Source organism: Pipistrellus kuhlii, unplaced genomic scaffold (assembly GCF_014108245.1).
Source record: "Pipistrellus kuhlii isolate mPipKuh1 unplaced genomic scaffold, mPipKuh1.p scaffold_m20_p_2, whole genome shotgun sequence".
Taxonomy (NCBI): domain Eukaryota; kingdom Metazoa; phylum Chordata; class Mammalia; order Chiroptera; family Vespertilionidae; genus Pipistrellus; species Pipistrellus kuhlii.
In genome coordinates this window covers 60,438,395-60,458,555 of record NW_023425515.1, presented here as the reverse complement: position 1 = coordinate 60,458,555, position 20,161 = coordinate 60,438,395, and the positions used below count along the sequence as shown (strand labels likewise).

At 40.5% G+C, this 20,161-nt stretch overlaps 1 protein-coding gene across 1 annotated transcript in view; it reads right to left on the bottom strand.

Annotated features, from left to right (window-relative positions):
• SLC9C1 (solute carrier family 9 member C1) overlaps positions 1-20,161 on the bottom strand; it is a 101,570-nt gene that overhangs the window by 45,984 nt on the left and 35,425 nt on the right. Inside the window, exons 11-15 of the mRNA XM_045583781.1 lie at positions 11,908-11,989; positions 9,198-9,364; positions 8,440-8,565; positions 5,354-5,448; positions 327-446 (exon numbers count right to left, since the gene is read on the bottom strand). Coding sequence (XP_045439737.1) covers positions 327-446; positions 5,354-5,448; positions 8,440-8,565; positions 9,198-9,364; positions 11,908-11,989 — 590 coding nt within the window. The remainder of the gene's footprint in view (positions 1-326; positions 447-5,353; positions 5,449-8,439; positions 8,566-9,197; positions 9,365-11,907; positions 11,990-20,161) is intronic.

Sequence of the window (20,161 nt, the reverse complement as noted above, 5' to 3'; positions counted from 1 at the left end):
TCCTATCAGAGCACATACCCAGGTTTCAGGGAGATTGGAGCGCATACGGGAAGCAAAGAATTGATGTGTTGTTTTTTTCCTCTCCCTCTCCTACTTACCTCTCCCCGCTCTGTCTAAAAATCAGTGGAAATATCCTCAGGTGAGAATTTTAAAAAATTCATATGCAATTGCAAGTAACCCCAAATAGCCGCACCAATCTTGAAAAAAAATAAAGCTGATGGACTCATACTACCTGATTTCAAAATTGTCTACAAATTGTGAAATACAATTTCTTATATTAAAGAAATTAAACAAAATTAGCATTATGATCTAGCAATTTCACTTACCTTGATGGGACCCCTTTTTCCTTTTTAGTATTATATACCCAATTGAGCAATACTTTTCTAACAAAGGTAAGAACTGTTTTGCCTTCAGAATAATTCTTTATTGTTTCAGGACTCGAATACCTAAAAAAAAAGAAGAAAAAAAAAGAAATCTTTCAAACTTTCAAACATGCTTTTAAATTTTGGGATAAGTTAATGAAGTATTGGCAGAAAGCAAAAATACTATTTTTCCAATGATGACTGGAAATGAGACCTTTTCATGGGCATAGGTTCAAGTCTCAAAGTTGTAGATACAATAGATATATAATTATGAATTTTAATATGTGGGGATCATTTATTAAATATAATATAAAAGTCTAGAAATACATGGTTTAAAATAGTAGAGAGGTCAAGGTTCAGAAATAGAAAGCATACCTTAGTTCAAATATTTGGATTCAACTACATATGGGTTTTCATGTTGTGACCCCCATTATCTGGTTTGGCAATGAGCAAATTACCCCATTAACCTGTTTGCTCTGTAAAATGGAGGTTAAAAATACCTATATTAGCCTGGGATAATTAAATGAGAAAGTATGTATGAAACATCCAGCAATCTTACATATCCTCTCATCTCCTTTCTTTTACCTTTTGGGCAAGTAGCCAAGGAATTTATAGGGAAAATATAAGTGGTAGGTTAAGACTTAAAATGGTTTCTTGGAGAATTCAGTGGTAATAAAACCACCAAAAGATACTTTGGTGGCACTTGTCTGTAGTTTTTTTTCTTACTTTTCTATTGAGACTATAGATCTATGTGCTATGATTTGGTCTTGTTTGATTTTATGAGGAACTTACCTGTTGCTGACCAGATACTTTCATTGTCTTCCTTAGAAGGAGGATAGAGTTTTGTCCTTGTGTCTGAGGTCCTACATTAAAAAATGACTTTATGGAAAGTCATTGATGATTTAAGTTCGAAGGCAGACCTTGTCCTTCCTATCTATATATATAAAAGCCCAAGCGACTGGTCAACCACTTGACCAGCCAACTGGTGGATTGGTAGCTATGATGTGCATTGACTACCAGGGGCAGACACTCAATGCAGGAGCTCCCCCTGGTGGTCAGTGCACTCCCACAGCAGAGAACAACTCAGCCATAAGCTGGGCTCATGGTTGGCGAGTGCAGCTGCAGTGGCGTGTGCCTCTCTTGCCTCCATGGCAGTGCTACTAGGCAGCAGCAGCAGGTGCAGTGGGGCCGGAATGAGCAGGAGCAGCACAATGGCTGGCCCCAGCTAGGGCTCCTCCTCAGCCACCTGTAGCTTTTGCATTACTATATCCTTTGGGGGATGTCAGCCTGGCCTGTGGGGATTGGGCCAAAACCAGCAGTCCAACATCCCCCAAGGGGTCCTGGATTGCAAGAGGTGCAGGCCAGCCTCAGGGACCCCACTGGTGCACGGATCCATGCACCAGGCCTCTAGTTGATTATAATGTTCTCACTCTGAAAATTAGGCAATTTATCTGCTACTCTGAAAATTGGGCAATTTATCTGCAACTTATCTGAAACCAATGTAATCGAGAAAAAAAATAAAATCATTCAATTCTCTATGATTCAATATAATGATGTGGGAATTACATAAAAATCACTAATGTGTATATGACTTGATTCATTCCTAATTTTTAAGATATTTATTGGACACTTAGTACAGTTGCTAAATGCTGGGGATAAACCGTAAGTCATAAACAAATACTGGTTTCTGTCCTCAAGAATTTAGCAGAGTAGTGAAGTAAAACACGCAAACATAATTGCAGTAAAGTGCGGTAAATGTTGCTGTGGAGATAATCCATAAGAGGACAACCTGGACCCACAAACGGGGCACATTTATTTTCTTTTGTGGGGAGGCACATTGAATAGAGTCATGGGGAATCAGGAAACCTTCCTGAAGGAATTAAAATCTAAGGTATGCTGAAGCCAGTTTGGCTCAGTGGTAGAGCGTCGGTCTGCGGACTGAAGGGTCCCAGGTTGGATTCTGGTCAAGGGCATGTATATTGGTTGTGGGCACATCCCCAGTGGGGGGTGTGCAGGAGGCAGCTGGTCGATGTTTCTCTCTCATCGACGTTTCTAACTCTCTATCTCTCTCCCTTCCTCTCTGTAAAAAAATCAATAAAATATATTTTAAAAATAATTAAATAAATAAATAAAATCTAAGGTATGATAATTCACAAGTTCTAATGAATACTAGAATTCTGTAATATCGGTAAGTACATGACATTTTACAGCCCAAATTATTAAGTAATTCAGGCTCCTGCATTCCTATTTTATATCAACTGTTTCAACCCATATTAGGAAAAGAGTGTGATCTTTTTAACTGGATAGTAAGATAGCTTAGCTTCAAATTCAAGCTTTGTAATTTATTAGACAAATAACCTTTGATAAATTATTTAATCTCACTGGGGCTCACTTTCCTCATCTGCAAAATGAAGATAATAACAATGGCATTCACCTGATAGGATTTTAGACATAAAATTGGTAATATATGTTAAATGTTTAAGACTATATCTGAAATAAGACTTAATAAAAGCTCTTTATTCAATATATTATTTCTTAGGTAATTACACAAGCACCTAGAATAGGTCGTGGTGCTCCTTTTTAAACTTGACACTCTTTCTCTCCTTATATGTTTTTTTTTCTTGCCACAAGGCACCCCAACACATGGGGCTACTGGTAAGAATCATCTACTCCAAGGCAGCCCAGCAAAAGAGCAAGTACGCAATACAAGTGTAATTAACAGAAAGTCTTTGGAGATTGGAACGCCATTTCACTAATCTTGATATTCCCCACAGTGTCTGGCATATAATTCTGTGTATATTAGCATTCAATATTTACCAGTATCTCTTACATGTGTGAATAAAAATGTAATGTATTACAAAATTTGCTTTCATTATCTACTATGAATTTCTTCACCTCTTTAACCTCCTTCTCCCACTGTTGATATCTTCTTTGTGTACTGTTATTCACAGGCTTATGCTGGTTTTACCTTCTTGGAAGATTTAAAGAGGAAAAATCAAGGCAGTGGGCTGAACTGCTCTATACTCTTTTGTCGATTTTGTTTTACATTAACCTTTCCTGGACAATGAAGTGATAATGATTTCAGCGTGTCATTTATTCACTCTTTGAAAAGTATACATCATATTGTTTTAAATTGACTATGTTTTCCCAGCCCTCTTCCCAAACTATCCTAACACCACTCAGGTCTACTAAGCATTTGAAGGGCTTGGATCATTAGGGCAAATGGAGAGCCTTGCACTATATGTGAAATATTTAAACACTAGAGGACCAGTGTATGAAATTCGTGCACTGGGGGGAGAGGTTGTCCCTCAGCCCAGCCTGCATCCTCTCTAATCTGGGACCCCTTAGGGGATATCCTTGGGGGATGCCCCACAGGGATTGGGCCTAAACCAGCAGTCAGACATCCCTCTCACAATCTGGGATTGCTGACTTCCAACCACTCACCTGCCTGCCTGCCTGATTGCCCTTAACTGCTTCTGCCTGCCAGCCTAATAACCCCCTAATCATTCCCCTGCCAGCCTGATCAACACCTAACTGCTCCCCTGCCAGCCCAATTGGCCACAGTTGCCCTCCCCTGCTGGCCCAGTCACCCCCAACTGCCCTCCCATGCCTGCCTAGTTGCCCTTAACTGCCCTCCCCTGCCTGCTGGTCCCCACCAACTGCCCTCCCCTGCTGGCCTGGTCATCCCTTACTGCCCTCCCCTTCCAGCCTGCTCCCTCACAACTGCATTCCCTCCCCTGAAGGTCCAGTCACCCCCAACTGCTCTCCCCTGCTGACCTGGGCACCCCCAACTGCCCTTCCCTTTTGGCCTGGTCACCCCCAATTGTCCTCCACTGCTGGCCTTGTCACCCCCAATCGCTCTCCCCTACTGACCTGATCACCCACAACTGCTCTCCCCTACCGGCCATCTTGTGATCACATGGGATTGGCCATCTTGTTAACACATTGGGGCGGCCATCTTGTATGAGGTTGTGATGGTCAATTTGCATATTATCTCTTTATTATATAAAAGGATTATTAACCAAGAAACCAAAACTTTAAATAAGATACTTTATCTTCTTATCTTGACAAATATAATGTCATATGATTTGCATGGCTAGGCTTGAATTAAAACTTATAGACTCTGAAAATTTGTACTTGAACTCCAGCAAAAACATGCTCCAGTGCCTGGCTGTTTCTTGTCCCACATCTGGCTTTATCTCTCATGGTACCACAAACTGATACAGGTGAGTAGACACCAGGCTGCTACACCTATTAGGCTTATACACTAAAGGCCCAGTTTGCTTTTACTAGTTTGCTCATGGGAAAAGGTCCAAGAAGACAACCCTATAAGTAAACTTAGGATCATTTGAGCAGGAAATTTTGGTGTCCTTAGTACCAGGAGTATAGATCAGAACAAAGGTGTATGTATCTGTATCTGGGCTTTGTAGCCTTCATCCCTCCACAGGAGGTAACTTGAGGGTAATCCCTAACACCCTGACTTAGAGGAACCCGCTGTTTACTGTGGAGACCTACATCTGAAGAAATCATTACAAATGTATGCTGAATATTCAGAGAGTGTGTGTTGTGGGAAGATGTGCCTGTAGGGATCAAAAAAGTCTTTGACTTAGACATTTGGTTCATCAGAGAGAGAGAGAGAGAGAGAGAGAGAGAGAAAGAAAGAGAGAGAGAGAGAGAGAGAGAGAGAGAGAGAGAGAGAGAGAGAGAGAGGAGCAGTTTACTATAGTTTAGTTTTAGGGAACAAAGGAGAAAGGACGGAGCATCTTAGTAAGAAGAAGTAGTGAGTTCATATGCGTAGAGGTCTGAACAAGTAGAGCCAAGTCAAGAAAACTGAGTGTAGGTTATTGGGCCTGGTTGTGGGGTGTAGAGCAGATAGGGGCTTCCACACATAATACTGGATGATCACAAATTATCAAACAAAAACAAGAAAAAAATCTTGCACAATTTCTAACATTAGGAGCATGGAAAATTTCTCCTGACAATGTACTTACTCTCCCTTCTCCCCAGAGCTTCCTGCTGCGCCCACCAGCATCTGGACTGCACTCTGGGACAGGGTCTCATTCCTGTATTGTCTCTGGTAGCTTGCCTGAAAGCCAAGTCACATCATTATACAGCGCGAATAACAATGGCAACTTATTTATTCATTTTAATGGAAAAATAATCTGTGAGAAAGAAGACAAAAATCCCCAAACAATCTGTATCTTTATGAAAAGAAGCTCTCTACAGAGTACAGACCATCAGATAGGTCTGGATATCTCATGAATATAAAGGTTAGGTCTGAGCAGTGGGTGGAACTCAACTGGTCTTGTAGGAAACTAGGATCCTTCTAGATGTTAATTACATTTGCCAAAATAAGTGCAGTTCTGTGGCCAAATAATTATGGGAACTACTGAAAGCCACATTTCCATCTTAAAAGTTTGTAACAGCTATTAGATGATTAAAAGCTCAGGAATTCTACACTGAAGGACCCTGGAAGAAAATGTGCTAAAGATGCTTTAGTTTTAAGTTCAATTTTCCAAATATTTTGACAACAAAACTCTGTTGTGTCTAGTCTATGATTAACATTAAATGCATTGCTACTGTCTTGCAGAACATATTCAGTCCATATATTGAGAGCCCACTCTGCTTCAGGCTCATGCTGGGGAAACCCCTGTCTGACACCACCTCTGGCCTCAGTATGTTGAAAATAATTGTGTAGAACAATTTCCAAAATTGGAATTTTTGCTATAAATAAAGATTCCTGGGTTCCATAGAATACATTCTATCTGCACAATTATTTATGGATATTAAAACATGGCTATGATCCTAGTGCATACCAGGAGAAAATAGAACTGGATTTGAAGATGAGAGAACTCAATAGCATAGCATTTTTCTCTTCAAACTTAATTAAATTACTTACAAAGTAATGTGAGATTTAAATACATTCTGCATTCTCATAGATAAGCACAGTAGCTTATGGAAAAATAAGGAAGCTGAAAATGATATGGACTCACGAGAGCCAACACAAAAGATAAAACAATAATTAGAAAAATGTTAAAATATCATTCACACCAAAATGTAAGAAGAATTTAGAGAATGGTGATTCCTAAAAGTAACTGTCATTTATTGACCTGTCTACTATACTATTGAATTAATGGCTCTCTAAATATATATATATCTACACTAATAAAAGAGAAACATGCAAATTACCATCACTCTGCTATATCCAACAGCCAATTAGAATGAGTATGCAAATTAATCTGAAAAGATGGAGGCAGCCCCACCCCCGAGCCATTCTAGGCCTGTGGGAGTCAGAGAAGTTGGGCTGCTACCAGGGAGACCAAAAAGCCACCTGCCCCATCAACCCAGGTCTCAGAAAACAGCAGAAACCTCACGTCTGCCCCATGTCCTGGGGGAGACAGAGAAACTGGGCCCCAGCACCTGAGGCTGGCTGCAGCCCAGGAGATGAAGAAGCTGCCTGCCCCATGATCCCAGGCTGCAGAGAGCCTGAGAAGTCACCCACACTGCATCCCAGAGAAGCCACACCTCTGTGGTTCAGTTGCCAACACCTGCAGCTGGCTACAACCTGGTAGAGAGAGAAGCCTCCCACCCTGAAGTCCCAGGCACCAGTACCTGAGGCTGGCTGTGGCCCAGGAGACAGAAAAGCTTCCCACCCTGTGGTTCCAGGTGCCAGCACTTACAGCTGCAGCCCAGGTGAAGCCACCTGCCCACTATCCCTTGCCAGCCTGCTTGCCCCCAACTTCCCTCCTCTGCTATCCTGGACACCCCTAACTTGCCTCCCTGCAGGGTTAATCATCCCCAACTGCCCTGCCTTGCAGGCCTGGTTCCTCCCAACTGCCCTCCCCTGCTGACCATCTTGTGGTGACCATCTTGTGTCCACATGGAGGCAGGATCTTTGACTACATGGGGGCAGCCATATTGTGTGTTGGAGTGATGGTCAATCTGCGTATTACTCTTTTATTAGATAGGATAGAGGCCTGGTGCATGGGTGGGGGCCAGCTGGTTTGCCCTGAAGGGTGGGGGTTCCCTTGGGGCATGGGGCGGCCTGGGCAACGGACCTGTGGTGGTTTGCAGGCCAGCCATGTCCTCTGGTAATCCAAGCAGAGGCCCTGGTATCTCAAATTTATTTATCTTCTACAATTGAAACTTTGTAGTCTGGAGTGGAGCCAAATCTCCTGCTTGTTCCCTGTTGGCAGCCATTTCTGTTGGAATTTATGTATCTTCTATAATTGAAACTTTGTAGCCTGCAGTGAAGGCCTGAGCTGGCAAGGGCTATAGAAGATTGGCTTCCTCCATCGCCCAGGGAAACCCTAGCCTCCTGCTCTTTCAGCTCTGTGGCTGCCACCATTTCTGTTGGAATTTATTTACTTTATATAATTGAAACTTTATACACTTGAGTGGAAGCCTAAGCCCACCAGGGTGTGTGGAAAGCTGGCTTCCTCCATTGCCAGGGAAACCCAAGCCTCCCTCCTGCTCTCTGTGGCCAAAGTCATCTTAGTTGAGATTAATTTGCATACTTGCTCTGATTGGCTGGTGGGCATGGCTTGTGGGTATAGTGGAGTAATGATTAATTTGCATATTTTTCTTTTAGAAGTTATGATGATAGTATCCTATACTTGCAGTTGTTAGTGAACTTGGTGGTATCCTCTAATGAAAAACAGGTTGGGTCCCAGAGATAGGCAATAGCTTGGAACTGACTGCATAACACATCTAAAGGTTGAGCTCAGCTATGTTTCCTGCCATTGGGACTTGTGAAACTGCCAGTTCATCATAATAAAACACCTTTTACTTAAGCTCATTTAAGTGGATTATTCTCTTCTCTCTCTCTCTCTCTCTCTCTCTCTCTCTCTCTCTCTCTCTCTTTCTCTCTCTCTCTCTCTCTCTCTCTGTCTTTTCTCTCTATCATTTTTTTGCAGTCAAGCAGATTCCTAAGACAATGTCAAATTTCCCTTTGCCTTTGTAAACAATCTATTATGCTATGCAGGTGAGTATAATTAAGATTATCTTCAGCAAGGGAGAAGTTTTCAGTATAATGCTAGGTCAAAATACTTTTAAAAGTGTTTAATAAGGTACTAACTATTTGTGCTGACAGAAGGCGCCTGTTGGCCAGCTCCATTGCTTCAGTGTTAAGGGTCTCATCTATTTCTGTGTTACAGTTTGGACAGTTCACCTTTTGATGTTCTGTTGTTTCGCCTGGACTTAACTAAGTAAAACACAAATCAAAACCAAAACATGAATATTAACATAGTTTAGCATAAACCTTGAGCAATTCATATACCAGTTTGGTTTGAAAAATTATAGAAAATTTGCTAGATACAGAAAAATGTTCAGATGAGTTACCTCACTACATGCAGTTACCTAGGTGTGAAATAATTGCCAGTTTGGAGAGGAAAGAGTTATAGCATATTCTTTATCTTCACTTGGCATTGTTAACAGTTTATAAAAGCTACTGCATATAAAATCATACTCCAGTGGTTCTGCAAGTATGTTTCCCCAGTAGCATCTGCATCACCTGGGGATTGTTAGAAATGAACATTTTCACAGACCTTCTGACCCCGAACCTCTGGGGAATAGGGCAACATTGCTCCTTGTTTTGAATTTATAACATATATTTTGTGTGCGCTTAAAGAGGTTGTCTCTTCTATTTTGCCCCACAGTGATCACAAAATTCCCTAAGATCCCCTTCTAACTATTGTGATGAATAAGGAGTTACCAATACAACGTTTCTGTCAACGATAAGAATTAAAATTGTGAATTAATATTTGTAACGTTTTTACTACTTAAGGACAATCATACCTATTCTGAAGGGATAAATTAAAGATATTACTTGCTTACTGCATATGGGTTTTGAAATATAATCGCTTTCTCAACCATGTTCCAATCTGCGTTAGCAAGATCTTTATCAAATTTGAGTGCGGAGGCTGCAGATTTTGTTATCTCTTGAAAATGTTGAAATGTATAATAAAGTGACTTATATTTTGTTGATGTAACATCACGCAGACCTTTGGTACAAAGAGCACATTTATAAATAATAGAACATCATCCTTTTTATCTGAATTATTAAAAAAAAAGCTCTTTTTGTTCTTACTGTATGTACTAAATAGTGTTGGGTTTTTTTAAATTAAATATTCAACATAAATTGTTTAATAATATGAACACTAACAATTTCAAAATTTTCTACTTTCATACTCCTCATAATACCAAATATTTTTGAGTGCTTATCACATGCTGAGAAGTGCATCTCAGCTCTTTGCACATATTTTTTTCTTATCATCTTGATCGCCTTTTGAGGTGAGTCCCTTTTCCCAGTTTAATAGATGAGGAGAAAAGGGATTAAATTGGCAGACTTGAGTAAAGCAGATTGCCTTTCTAAATGTGGTCAGGCCTCATCCAGTTTGTTGGAGTCCTGAATAGAACAAAAGGCTGGTGGAACTCCTCATCGAGGGGACAATTTGCATATTAGCCTTTTATTATATAGGATATTCACTGAATGGCCAGATTATTATGCATTCAGAGATTATAATAATCTGGCCATTCAGTGTATATCTCCAAACCGCATTAAGGTTTGAAGTACTCTTGCTATCAGATATACATTTCTTTTTTGAGCCATAGAAGCTTGTTTGGAAAGCAATAATGTTTCATAAACAAATGTTCACTGCTCTCAGTCCAATAAACAGGTGCTCCACACTAAGAATTTTAGGTTTATCTAGCTACTAAGTAGAATATCTAATACTCTTTGAAAAAATGTTATCTCTTTAATATGTTCTTCCCATTTTATGATGATAATAATTTAAGGGGTGGGGGAAGAAAAGGAAAAAGATTTTGTTCCAAATATGAGGAAGGAATGGAGATTGAGTAGTACTAACCATAAAGATGAAATTTCAGCTTTGAAAAAAAAATGCCATTAGAATGAAAACTCCATATATCATAAAAAGGGTAAAAGAGCAGTTAAGAATATAATGGATTAAGCCGAAACCGGTTTGGCTCAATGGATAGAGGGTCAGCTTGGGGACAGAAGGGTTCTTGGTTCAATTCTGGTCAAGGGCATGTGCCTTGGTTTCGGGCATATCTTCAGTAGGGGGTGTGCAAGAGGCAGCTGATCGATGACTCTCTTTCATCGATGTTTCTAACTCTCCCTCTCTGTACAAAATCAATAAAATATATTAAAAAAAGAATATAATGGATTAAAAGCATCAAAGAAATAGGTTTCTAGTTCTTAACTGCCATTACCTAGTTGTGTGACCTTGGGCAAGAACTTTAAACTCTCTAAGTCTCATTTTCTCAACTGTTAAAAAAGTAGGGGCTTAAAACAGGCACATTACATTATGTATAAATCCTCCTAAAATTGCTATTTCTACTTCCACTCTCCTTATCACCCTCCCTCCCCAACCAGTTATCCACAGAACTAGAGTGGCCTTTATACGATCTTAATTATATATTCACTAAAGGCCCGGTGCATGAAAATTCATGCACTGGAGGTGGGGGTTCTCTCACCTGGCCTGTCCCTTCTCAAAGTTCGGGAGCTCTCAGGGGTGGAAGGGGAACTGGCGATCAGGGGAAGGTGACGCCCCCATCACACTTCTGCTGCTGCCACTGCTGGCAGTGCAAGCCTTGGCTACCTGAACCTTGGGCGGTCCTTGGTGGCTGGGCAGCTGCCATTGGTGGTTTGCCTGCGCCTTGGACTGGTAATGGATGGCTGGGCAGCTGCCATCGGTGGCTTACCTGCACCTTGGACTGGCCCAGGGCGGCTGGGCAGCCACCATCTGAGACATGCCTGCACCCTGGGCCAGCCCTAGGTGGCTGGGAAGTTAATATCCAAGACTTGCCTGTGCCTTGGGCTGGCCCTGGCAGCTGTAAGGCTGAGGGGACTGGAGGACTTTAGAGGCAGGTGCATGGAGGAACTGAGGGGACTGAGCTTGGCCATCTTGTGGCTGTGGGTGCTGCCATTTTTGAGGGTGTGGCAGTCAATTAGCATATTCCCTCTTTATTGGCTGTGGGTGCCACCATCTTTGTGAGGGCATGATGGTCAATTAGCACATTCCCTCTTTATTAGATAGGATTAAACATATGGATTCCCCAGTAATCTACTACCTGTTGTGTTTTTTAAATGTATTTACATGTGGCTTGTTTACTTTGATATTACCTTATTTGACTTCTTTACCGACTATTTACTTACCTCTAATGTAAGATCTATCAAGTCAGAAATCTAGTCAGTCTTCATAATGCATCACTGTCATTTAAAATTGTGCTTGGCATATAGAAGACTCTTAATAGAAGTTTGTCATATAAATAAACTTACTGTATCATGTTACTTAAACTGGACTAATGTAAGTAAGTAATTTAAAAAAATAAAAAGATTGTTTGCCTAAACCTTTCATATGACTTTACATAGAGGTCCAAGGTCCAATATCCATTTCAATTAGACATTGTTGATTTGCATTTATATAGCTTCTTCTTCTTCTTTTTTTTTTTTTCATTTTTACCAATTCTTTAGCATATTTAGAATATTTCTCTCTTCACTCAGAATACTAATTAGTAGACTTACCTAGTTTTCTAACTACCATTGGCAAAATAACTCTATTGACAATCATGGTGATTAAGCTTACTGACACTCCATGAAATAATACCTAGAATTGAAAAAATAAAAAGTATTAATGACAATTTAATATAATATTTCTGTATTTACCAGTGTAAATTAAGCTAGGTTATACTACGATAATAGATGCTCATGGAAGGAAGAATTTGACTGTCAGACGTGATAAAAATACTCTGGGGATTCTCTATCTTCCCACATATATTTCATCCATGCTTTTGGAACCAAACTAAAAATCAGGGCACATGGTTTAACATAAGTGTATACTTACATATACAGACATTGGTAAGAAAAACAAAACTTGTCTTCAAATATAATTGCTGGATTCCTTGGGCCCTGGGAATATGCCTTTACTTCATCAATTCCTACCCACTGAACACACCTCCAGTTCTTTGCTCAACAGTACCAGTACACCTGTGTCAAACAATTCTCCTCACCCATGAAAAGAGAACAACTCAGAGGCCTTGATATATATGTTTGTTCCATCTCATATATTGACTCTCTGGCATCCCTTCATTGTCATTAAGGAGGAACAATTAATAATTTTGGTGCCACTTGTCTTCTGTCTCTTATATTTCAAGTTGGTCTCCATTGATGAGTGGAGCAACATGTTTCAATCTGAGACTGTACACTTCTTTTGGTTTATGGAATTCTGACTTCCAGAACTTCTGTTAAACCTTTATCTAGTTCTCTGTTTTTTGCCCACATATGGAGGTTAGCTACAAAGCATGAAACCACACCAGAGGCTCTCCACATTACAATTACTTAGGAACCTAAAATATTGGTGCCCAGGAAGCTCTTACTGTATATTTTGATTTAAATCTTTAAGGGTGCAGCCCAAGGAGTGGTATTCTGTATCCTTGTAAGTCCATATTTGAAGTAATATAAATCCTTCTACGTTGTTCTTCTTTTTTAAAATTGTTATGACTATTCTAGGTCTTTTGCATTTATAAAACAAAACAAAACAAAACAAAACAAAAAACACAAACAAACACCAAGGTATAATCTACCTACACTGAAATGTACTTGTGTACCATTTTAATCCTCAATCTGTTACAGTGTAGACTATTCTCATAGACTCCTAAATTTCTCTAGTGTCCCTTCCCAATAAATCTCCATCCTATAAGTGGCAAATACTGTTCTAATCTATTTCTATAGAAAAGAACTGACAATTTAAAAACCTTCATATAAATTAAATATTAGGTTTATTATTATAGTTTTAATTTGTATTTTCCTGGAATAATGCTGTTGAGCATTTTAAATGTGCTTAGTGTTATATATATATTTCTTTTTGAAATATCTGCTAAACTCTTTTTCCTAGTTCAAATATTGTTGTTGTTGTTGTTGTTGTTGTTGTTATTATTATTATTATTATTATAAAATGAGTGGCCAGGTACATGAATTTGTGCATATTGAAAGGAAACTAATTAGAAGAAATATTTTAACATTGCTATTTGTCATTTCTCTATAATAGAAGTGTGAACTAAATTCATGATAGGCAATGATAGATTGAAACACATGCTTGTGATTGACGCCAGCGAGAGCTTTAAATGTATCGCACATGTGCGAGTCAACTTAGCCTTCTGTAGATATAGATAAACTTGCTTAATTAGACCTGCTTTCTGATTTAGCTCAACTTTTTAAAGCCCCATGAAGCACCCCAACTTCTCTTTCAAGAAATTGTCAGCAGCACAGCAATAAATATCAACATGATTGTTATTGTAGATCATGCAGGGAGAACAAAGGGTAAAATATTTAACTGCAGGAGTGTTTGACTGTATTCTGCACAGAGAGAAAACCTGAAGTCATTTTCAAGGTCCACTATTTCGTACTTCTTTTCAGTTAGGTCAAGTTTCTAAGTTTTCTAAATCTCCGTTTTCTGGCTAATGAAAAGAAAATAGGATTCCACTGAGTCTCCTGTCTACCTACTTCAGGACTTCTGTGAGGATCAAATGAGATGAAGGCATGGGAAAATGCTTCACAAACATTTGGTTAAAGTATAAAATGTTTGCACATGGCTATAAAGTAAGTCATGTTCCTGGGCTGAAGAAACTGCAAGGAGGCCAGTCACTAGGGAGAGTAAGCCGGCTGTTGCTATGTGACTTCATTACTTGGAGCCTACAGCAACCATTTCCAGGCTGGGCTAGGCTGTGAGCCACATTTTGTGCCATGGGGTTTGGGGCAGCATCAGCTGAAATTTGGTGAGCTGTCACTCCAGCATGGTGGCAGGGCCTGTGTCCCAATTGTGGGAAGCCAAGTGTTGCTTTGTGGGTGCCAGGTCCACCATGCAGTTTCTCTGTAAGTGGCCAGTGTGCATCAGGGCATTGAGTGTCTGACCTCCTGATGGTCAGTGTGTGTCGTAGCTACTGGTCAGACAGATGCTTAGTATATTAGCCTTTTATATAGAGAGATTGCAGCAATTTTGAAAAATAGGCATGCGTTGTTGGATATATGTATTGTGGATATTTTCTCCTGGTTTGTGACTTACCTTCCATTTCTGTAAATCTTTTGATGACCAATGTTTTTAATATGGATGTTCAATTATTATTTATTATGTTCTAAGAACCTTTTGTCTATTTCAAGGTCACAACACTCACCCCCTCCCACCCCCCCGCGCAGAATTTTTAGAGTTTCTGATTTTTGATTCAAGTCTATGATCCATCTCAAATCAGTTTTACATATGGTGTGTGGTAAAAATAGATTTTTTTCCCTTTTTTTTCTTTCTACATGAATATTCAGTTGTTCAGCACATTTGACAGAAAGAATATCCTTCTTCCCATTGAACTGCTTTGGCATCTTTGTCAAACATCAATTGATTGTATTAATGTAAGTCTTTTCTGGAGTCTTTATTATATTCTATTTATTTATTTATTGTTATGCTAACATCACACCACCTTAATTACTATATCCTAGTAAGTCTGTTTAGGAGGTAATATAAATCTTCCTACTTTGTTCTTCCTTTTCAAAATTATTGGGGCTATTCTTTTGTATTTCTATACATTTTTAGATTTGGCCTATTTGTTTCTAAAATAAAACTGCTGAATTAGATTATGTTGATTATGGTGACATCCTAGTGATCTTAAGTCTCCCAGTATATGGATATGGCATGTCTCCATATATTTAGGTTTTAAAATTTCTCACAAAATTTATCTTGTAGTTTCAGTGCACAAGTTCTAAAAATGTGGAAAGGAACCTCTAAGATAGCTTCCAAAGATATCGTATTCCTGGTATTTAGGTCTATGTGTAATCACTTCAGCTCGAGTGTAGACTGAACTTATTGACTCACTTCTAATGAATATTGAATATGTCAGAAATGATGGGAAATTACTTCTGAACTAGCTTATAGAAGGAATGTGGCTTCTGTCTTGGGTTTTTGTTCTTTCTCACTCTCTTGTTTGTTCATTCTGAAGAAATCAGCTACTATATCATCAGCTGACTTATGGAGAGACCCAAGTGGCAAAAGACTGAGAGGGAGGCTTCTAGCCAAGAGCCAGCAAGAGACTTCCAACTATCTTCAAGGAAGTGAATCCTGCCAACAACCATACACATGATCTTAGAAGCAGATTCTCCCCCACCTGAGTCTTTTGATAGTTATACCCCCCAGTTTATGCTTAAATAAAAGTTTATAAGAGAAATGGAATCAGAGGCATCAGCTAATGTGCATCAGATTTCTAGAAAATAAATGATTAACACAATAAATTTAGTTAACATAATTGTCTCACATCATTTCAATTTTTTCTTTCTTGTGATAACTTTTAAGATAGCTTAATTATTTTTAATATTAATGGATATTTTTTGCATGCCATGGTGCAGGCTAAAACTTGCATCATAATATTCAATAAGGGCAGTGACAGTAGACATTCTTGCATTGTACCCATTCTTAGGAAGAAAACAGTCTTTTACTATTAATTATAATATTATCTATATATTTTTGTATATGCCCTTTTTAAAAAATATGTATATTTTATTGATTTCAAGAAGTAGGGAGAGGAAGGCAGAGATAGAAACATAAATGATGAGAGAGAATCATTGATTGGCAGCCTCCTGCAATGGGGATTAAGTCCACAACCTGGGCATGTGCTCTGACCAGGAATCAAACTGTGACCTCCTGGCTCATAGATCAATGCTCCACCTCTGACCCACACTGGTCAAGCTAGATGTTCTTTATTAACATTAAAAAGTTTCTTCTACTTTTATTTTTTGAGAGACTTTATCATGAATGGACATGAATTTTGTTCAATGTTTTTTCTACATCAATGATATAGATGATTGTATAAATGTCAAGTACATCCTATTGGTTGATGGTATCATTTCTTCCATATCCTAGCTCCCTGGTTGGCAAACTGTGCCTCTCAAGCCACATGTGGCTCTTTGGCCCCTCAAGTTTTTAGCAAAGGCCAGCTTAGGAGTACCTTACTTAAGTTAATAATAATGTACCTACCTATATAGTTTAAGTTTTAAAAATTTGGCTGGCAAAAGAAATTTCAATCGTTGTACTGTTGATATTTGGCTCTGTTGACTAATGAGTTTGCCAACCACTGTCCTAGCTGATTGTTGTTCTATATGCGCTGTTTTGTAGGTTGTTGAATAGATTACAGGGAGGAGTGTTAGTCTCCAAATAAAATTTGTCTATTTCTCCTTCTAGTTCTTAGTTTTTGCTTCACACAATTCCAGTTTTGTTTGGAACATATTCATTTTAAGGCTGCTTGTTTTTATCTTTTTGCAGTTCAATCTACTGTTAAGTACATAAAAAAAATTCTTTATTTCAAATATCATATTTTTCAATTATAGAATTTCTTTCATCCTTTTTATTTTCTCTCCCCCCCACCACAGAAATATTCCATATCTTCATTTCTTATGTCCATCTTTTTTCTTTAAGTTCTTGAATATATGTTTAATAGTGCTACAAGTTTCAACATCCACATCATTCTGGATCTATGTCAATTAAACAATCTTCTCTCTTAATTATAAATCACATTTTCCTGCTTCTTCACATGTATATTAATATTTTATTTTATGTTAGACATTATGGATTCTACATTCTTGAGAATCTTGATTGTTTTCCCTTAAAGTGTTTTGAATTTTATTGTGTCAGCCAGGTAATGTACTAGCAGATCACATTATCCTGCCAAGGCATGGTTTTAGTTCTTCTTAGACTGGATCTAGAGTAAACCTTACTGTAGGGCACAATTCTCATTTCTCAGACATGGTATTTCTGGGGTCATGACAATACATGTGGTGTTCATGAGGTTTACACTGTATCTACTCAGAACTCTGGTATCTATCAGTTCTGTGTGGCCTCCAGAATGTCCAAAGCTCTTGAGTGGCTCTTCCCCCCTCCCAATCTTGCTCTAAATCTCTGCTTTCACAGATTAGTATTCGACTAGTGGCCCAAGAATTCCCCATGCACATTTCTGGTGCTATTTCTCTTTATACTTCTTCCCTCCCGAGCACTCTGCCCCAAAATTCAAGCTGCTTCAGTAGCCCTAACTCTATTTTTACACTCCTTGAGACTATTGTTCTCCATTTGGCCTCCACTTTTTGGGGCCAAAATTTGGAAAAAAGTCAGATGAATGTGCATTCACCTAATGTGTTTATCCTTCTCACAAGGATCTAACCATGCAATGTCTTTGTCAAATAGCTAAAATCAGTTGCTTCATATATTTTATTTACTATGGGAAGTAAATCTGCTATCCATTATTCATCATGGCCAAGGCCGGAATTTCACAGGCATTGGTATGTTTTTAAAGTTCCTGAAGCATTCTAAAATGCTTTTGAAGTATAGGACCACTGAGTTAGTTAAATATAGTTTAAGTAGAGGCCCGGTGCATGGATCCATGCACCAGTGCTGTTCCTCGCCATGGTCCATGGGGATCAGGCTGAAACCAGCAATCCAATGCTGCCTGCTGCTCCTGCTCATCCCAGCCCCACTGTGCCTACTGCTGCCAACACTCAGTAGGTTCGTCGCCGCTCCACTGCAGTCTCCAGGCAGCAACGGCCAGCCGGGAGCCGTGGATCTGGCATCCATAGGTCAGCTAAATGGTGCTCCCACTATGGGAGCACACAGACCACCAGGGGGAAGCTCTTGCATTGAGTATCTTCCCCCTGGTGGTCAGTGCACATCATAGAGACCAGTCAACTGGTCATTTGATCTTTCAGTTGTTTGGTTGCTTAGGCTTTTATATATAGACTAGAGGCCTGGTGCTAGGCCTGGTCCCCTAGCCCACCTGCACCCTCTCCAATCCAGGACCTCTCAAGGGATGTTAAACTGGCAGTCAGACATCCCTCTTGCAATCTGGGACCTCTGGCTCCTAACTGCTCACTTGCCTGCCTGCCTGATTGCCCCTAATCATTCTGCCTGCCTGCCTGATCATCCCTAATTGCTTCTGCCTGCCTGCTTGATCACCCATAACCACCTCTGCCTGCCTGCCTGATCACTCCTAACTGCTCCCCTACTCACTCTTAACCACTCTGCCTGCCTGATTGCCCCAACCATCTCTGCCTGCCTGCTTGCCCCTAACTGCTCCCCTGCCTGTCTGATTACCCCTAACTGCTTCCCTGCCTACCTGATCACCCCTAACTACCTCTACCTGTCTGCCTGATTGACCCTAGACACCTCTGCCTTCCTGCCTGCCTGATCACCTCTAAATTCTTCCCTGACAGCCTGATCATCCCTAACCTTTCCCATGCCAGCCTGATTGCCCCTAACTTCTCCCTTGTTGGCCTAATCATCCTAACTGCTCCCCTGCCTTCCTAATCTCCCCTAACCACTCTGCCTCAGCCCCTGCCACAGAGGCTTTGTCCAGAAGAATGTCCAGAATGATGTTTGGAAGGTTGTGCAGCTATCTGGTCTAATTAGCATATTATTCTTTTACTAGAGGCCCGGTGCATGAAATCCTTGGGGGTGGTAGGGAGCAGCACACTCAGCCCAGCCTGCATCCTCTCCAATCTGGGACCACTTGAGGGATATCTGACTGCCCGTCTAGGCCTGAACCCACCGAGCAGGTGGTTGGACATCCCTTTCACAATTCAGGACTGCTGGTTCCCAACCGCTCACCTGCTTGCCGGCCTGATTGACCCTAACTGCTTCTGCCTGCCAGCCTGATCACTCCCAAACCACCCCCCTGCCAGCCTGATTGATGCCTAACTGTTCCTTTTCTAGCCCAATTGCCCCTAACTGCCCTACCCTGCCAGCCTGGTCACCCCTAACTGTCCTCCCTTTCAGGCCTGGTTATACCTAACTGCCCTCCCCTACTGGCCTGGTCACCCCCAACTGCCCTCCCCTTCTGGCCTAGTTGCCCCTAACTGCCATCCCCTACCAGCCTGGTCACCTGCAACTGCCCTCCCCTATTGGCCTGGTCACCCCCAACTTCCCTCCCCTGCTGGCGTAGTTACCCATAATTTCCTCCCTTATCAGACTTGTTGCCCCAAACTTCCCTCCCCTGCTGGCCTGGTCACCCCCAACTTCCCTCCCCTGATGGCCCAGTTACTCCTAATTGCCCTCCCTTGCCAGCCCGGTCACCCCTACCAACCTGGTCACCCCTAACTGCCCTCCCCTGCCGGCCTGGCCACCCCCAATAGCCCTCCCTTGCCAGCCAGGTCATCCCTAACTGCCCTCCCCTGACTGTTTGGTCACCCCCAGTGGCCCTCCCCTGCTGGCCTAGTCACCTGAAACTGTCCTCCCTTGCTGGCCTTGTTCCTCCCAAATGCCCCCTTGCAGGTCTGATCACTCCCAACAGCCCTCCCTGCTGGACATCTTGTGGTGCCCATCTTGTGTACACCTGGAGGCAGCCATCTTTGACCACATGTGGGTGGCCATCTTGTGTGCTGGAGTCACAGTCAATTTACATATTACCTCTTTATTATATAGGATTAGTATAGATAGTAATAAGAGCTCACATTTATATAGTAAACATATTATAAAAATCTATGAAGTAAACACCTATATGGTCCAACTTTACAGATGACAAATTAAGGCATTACAACTTATCTTGTGAGTAACAGACAGGATTAAGTTAATATTTTTAACCTTTTACTGAAGTACCTTTTCATGAGTATTAATAAGTTAGCTTTAGGGTTCAGCCAAATTAAAGTAAGGACAGAGTGTTACTTTCTTCTCAACCAGTTACTACTAGTGAGGACATTTTATTAAATGATTTTATTATGAAGGTTTTATTTAAAAGAAGGTCTATATGGCAACATTATC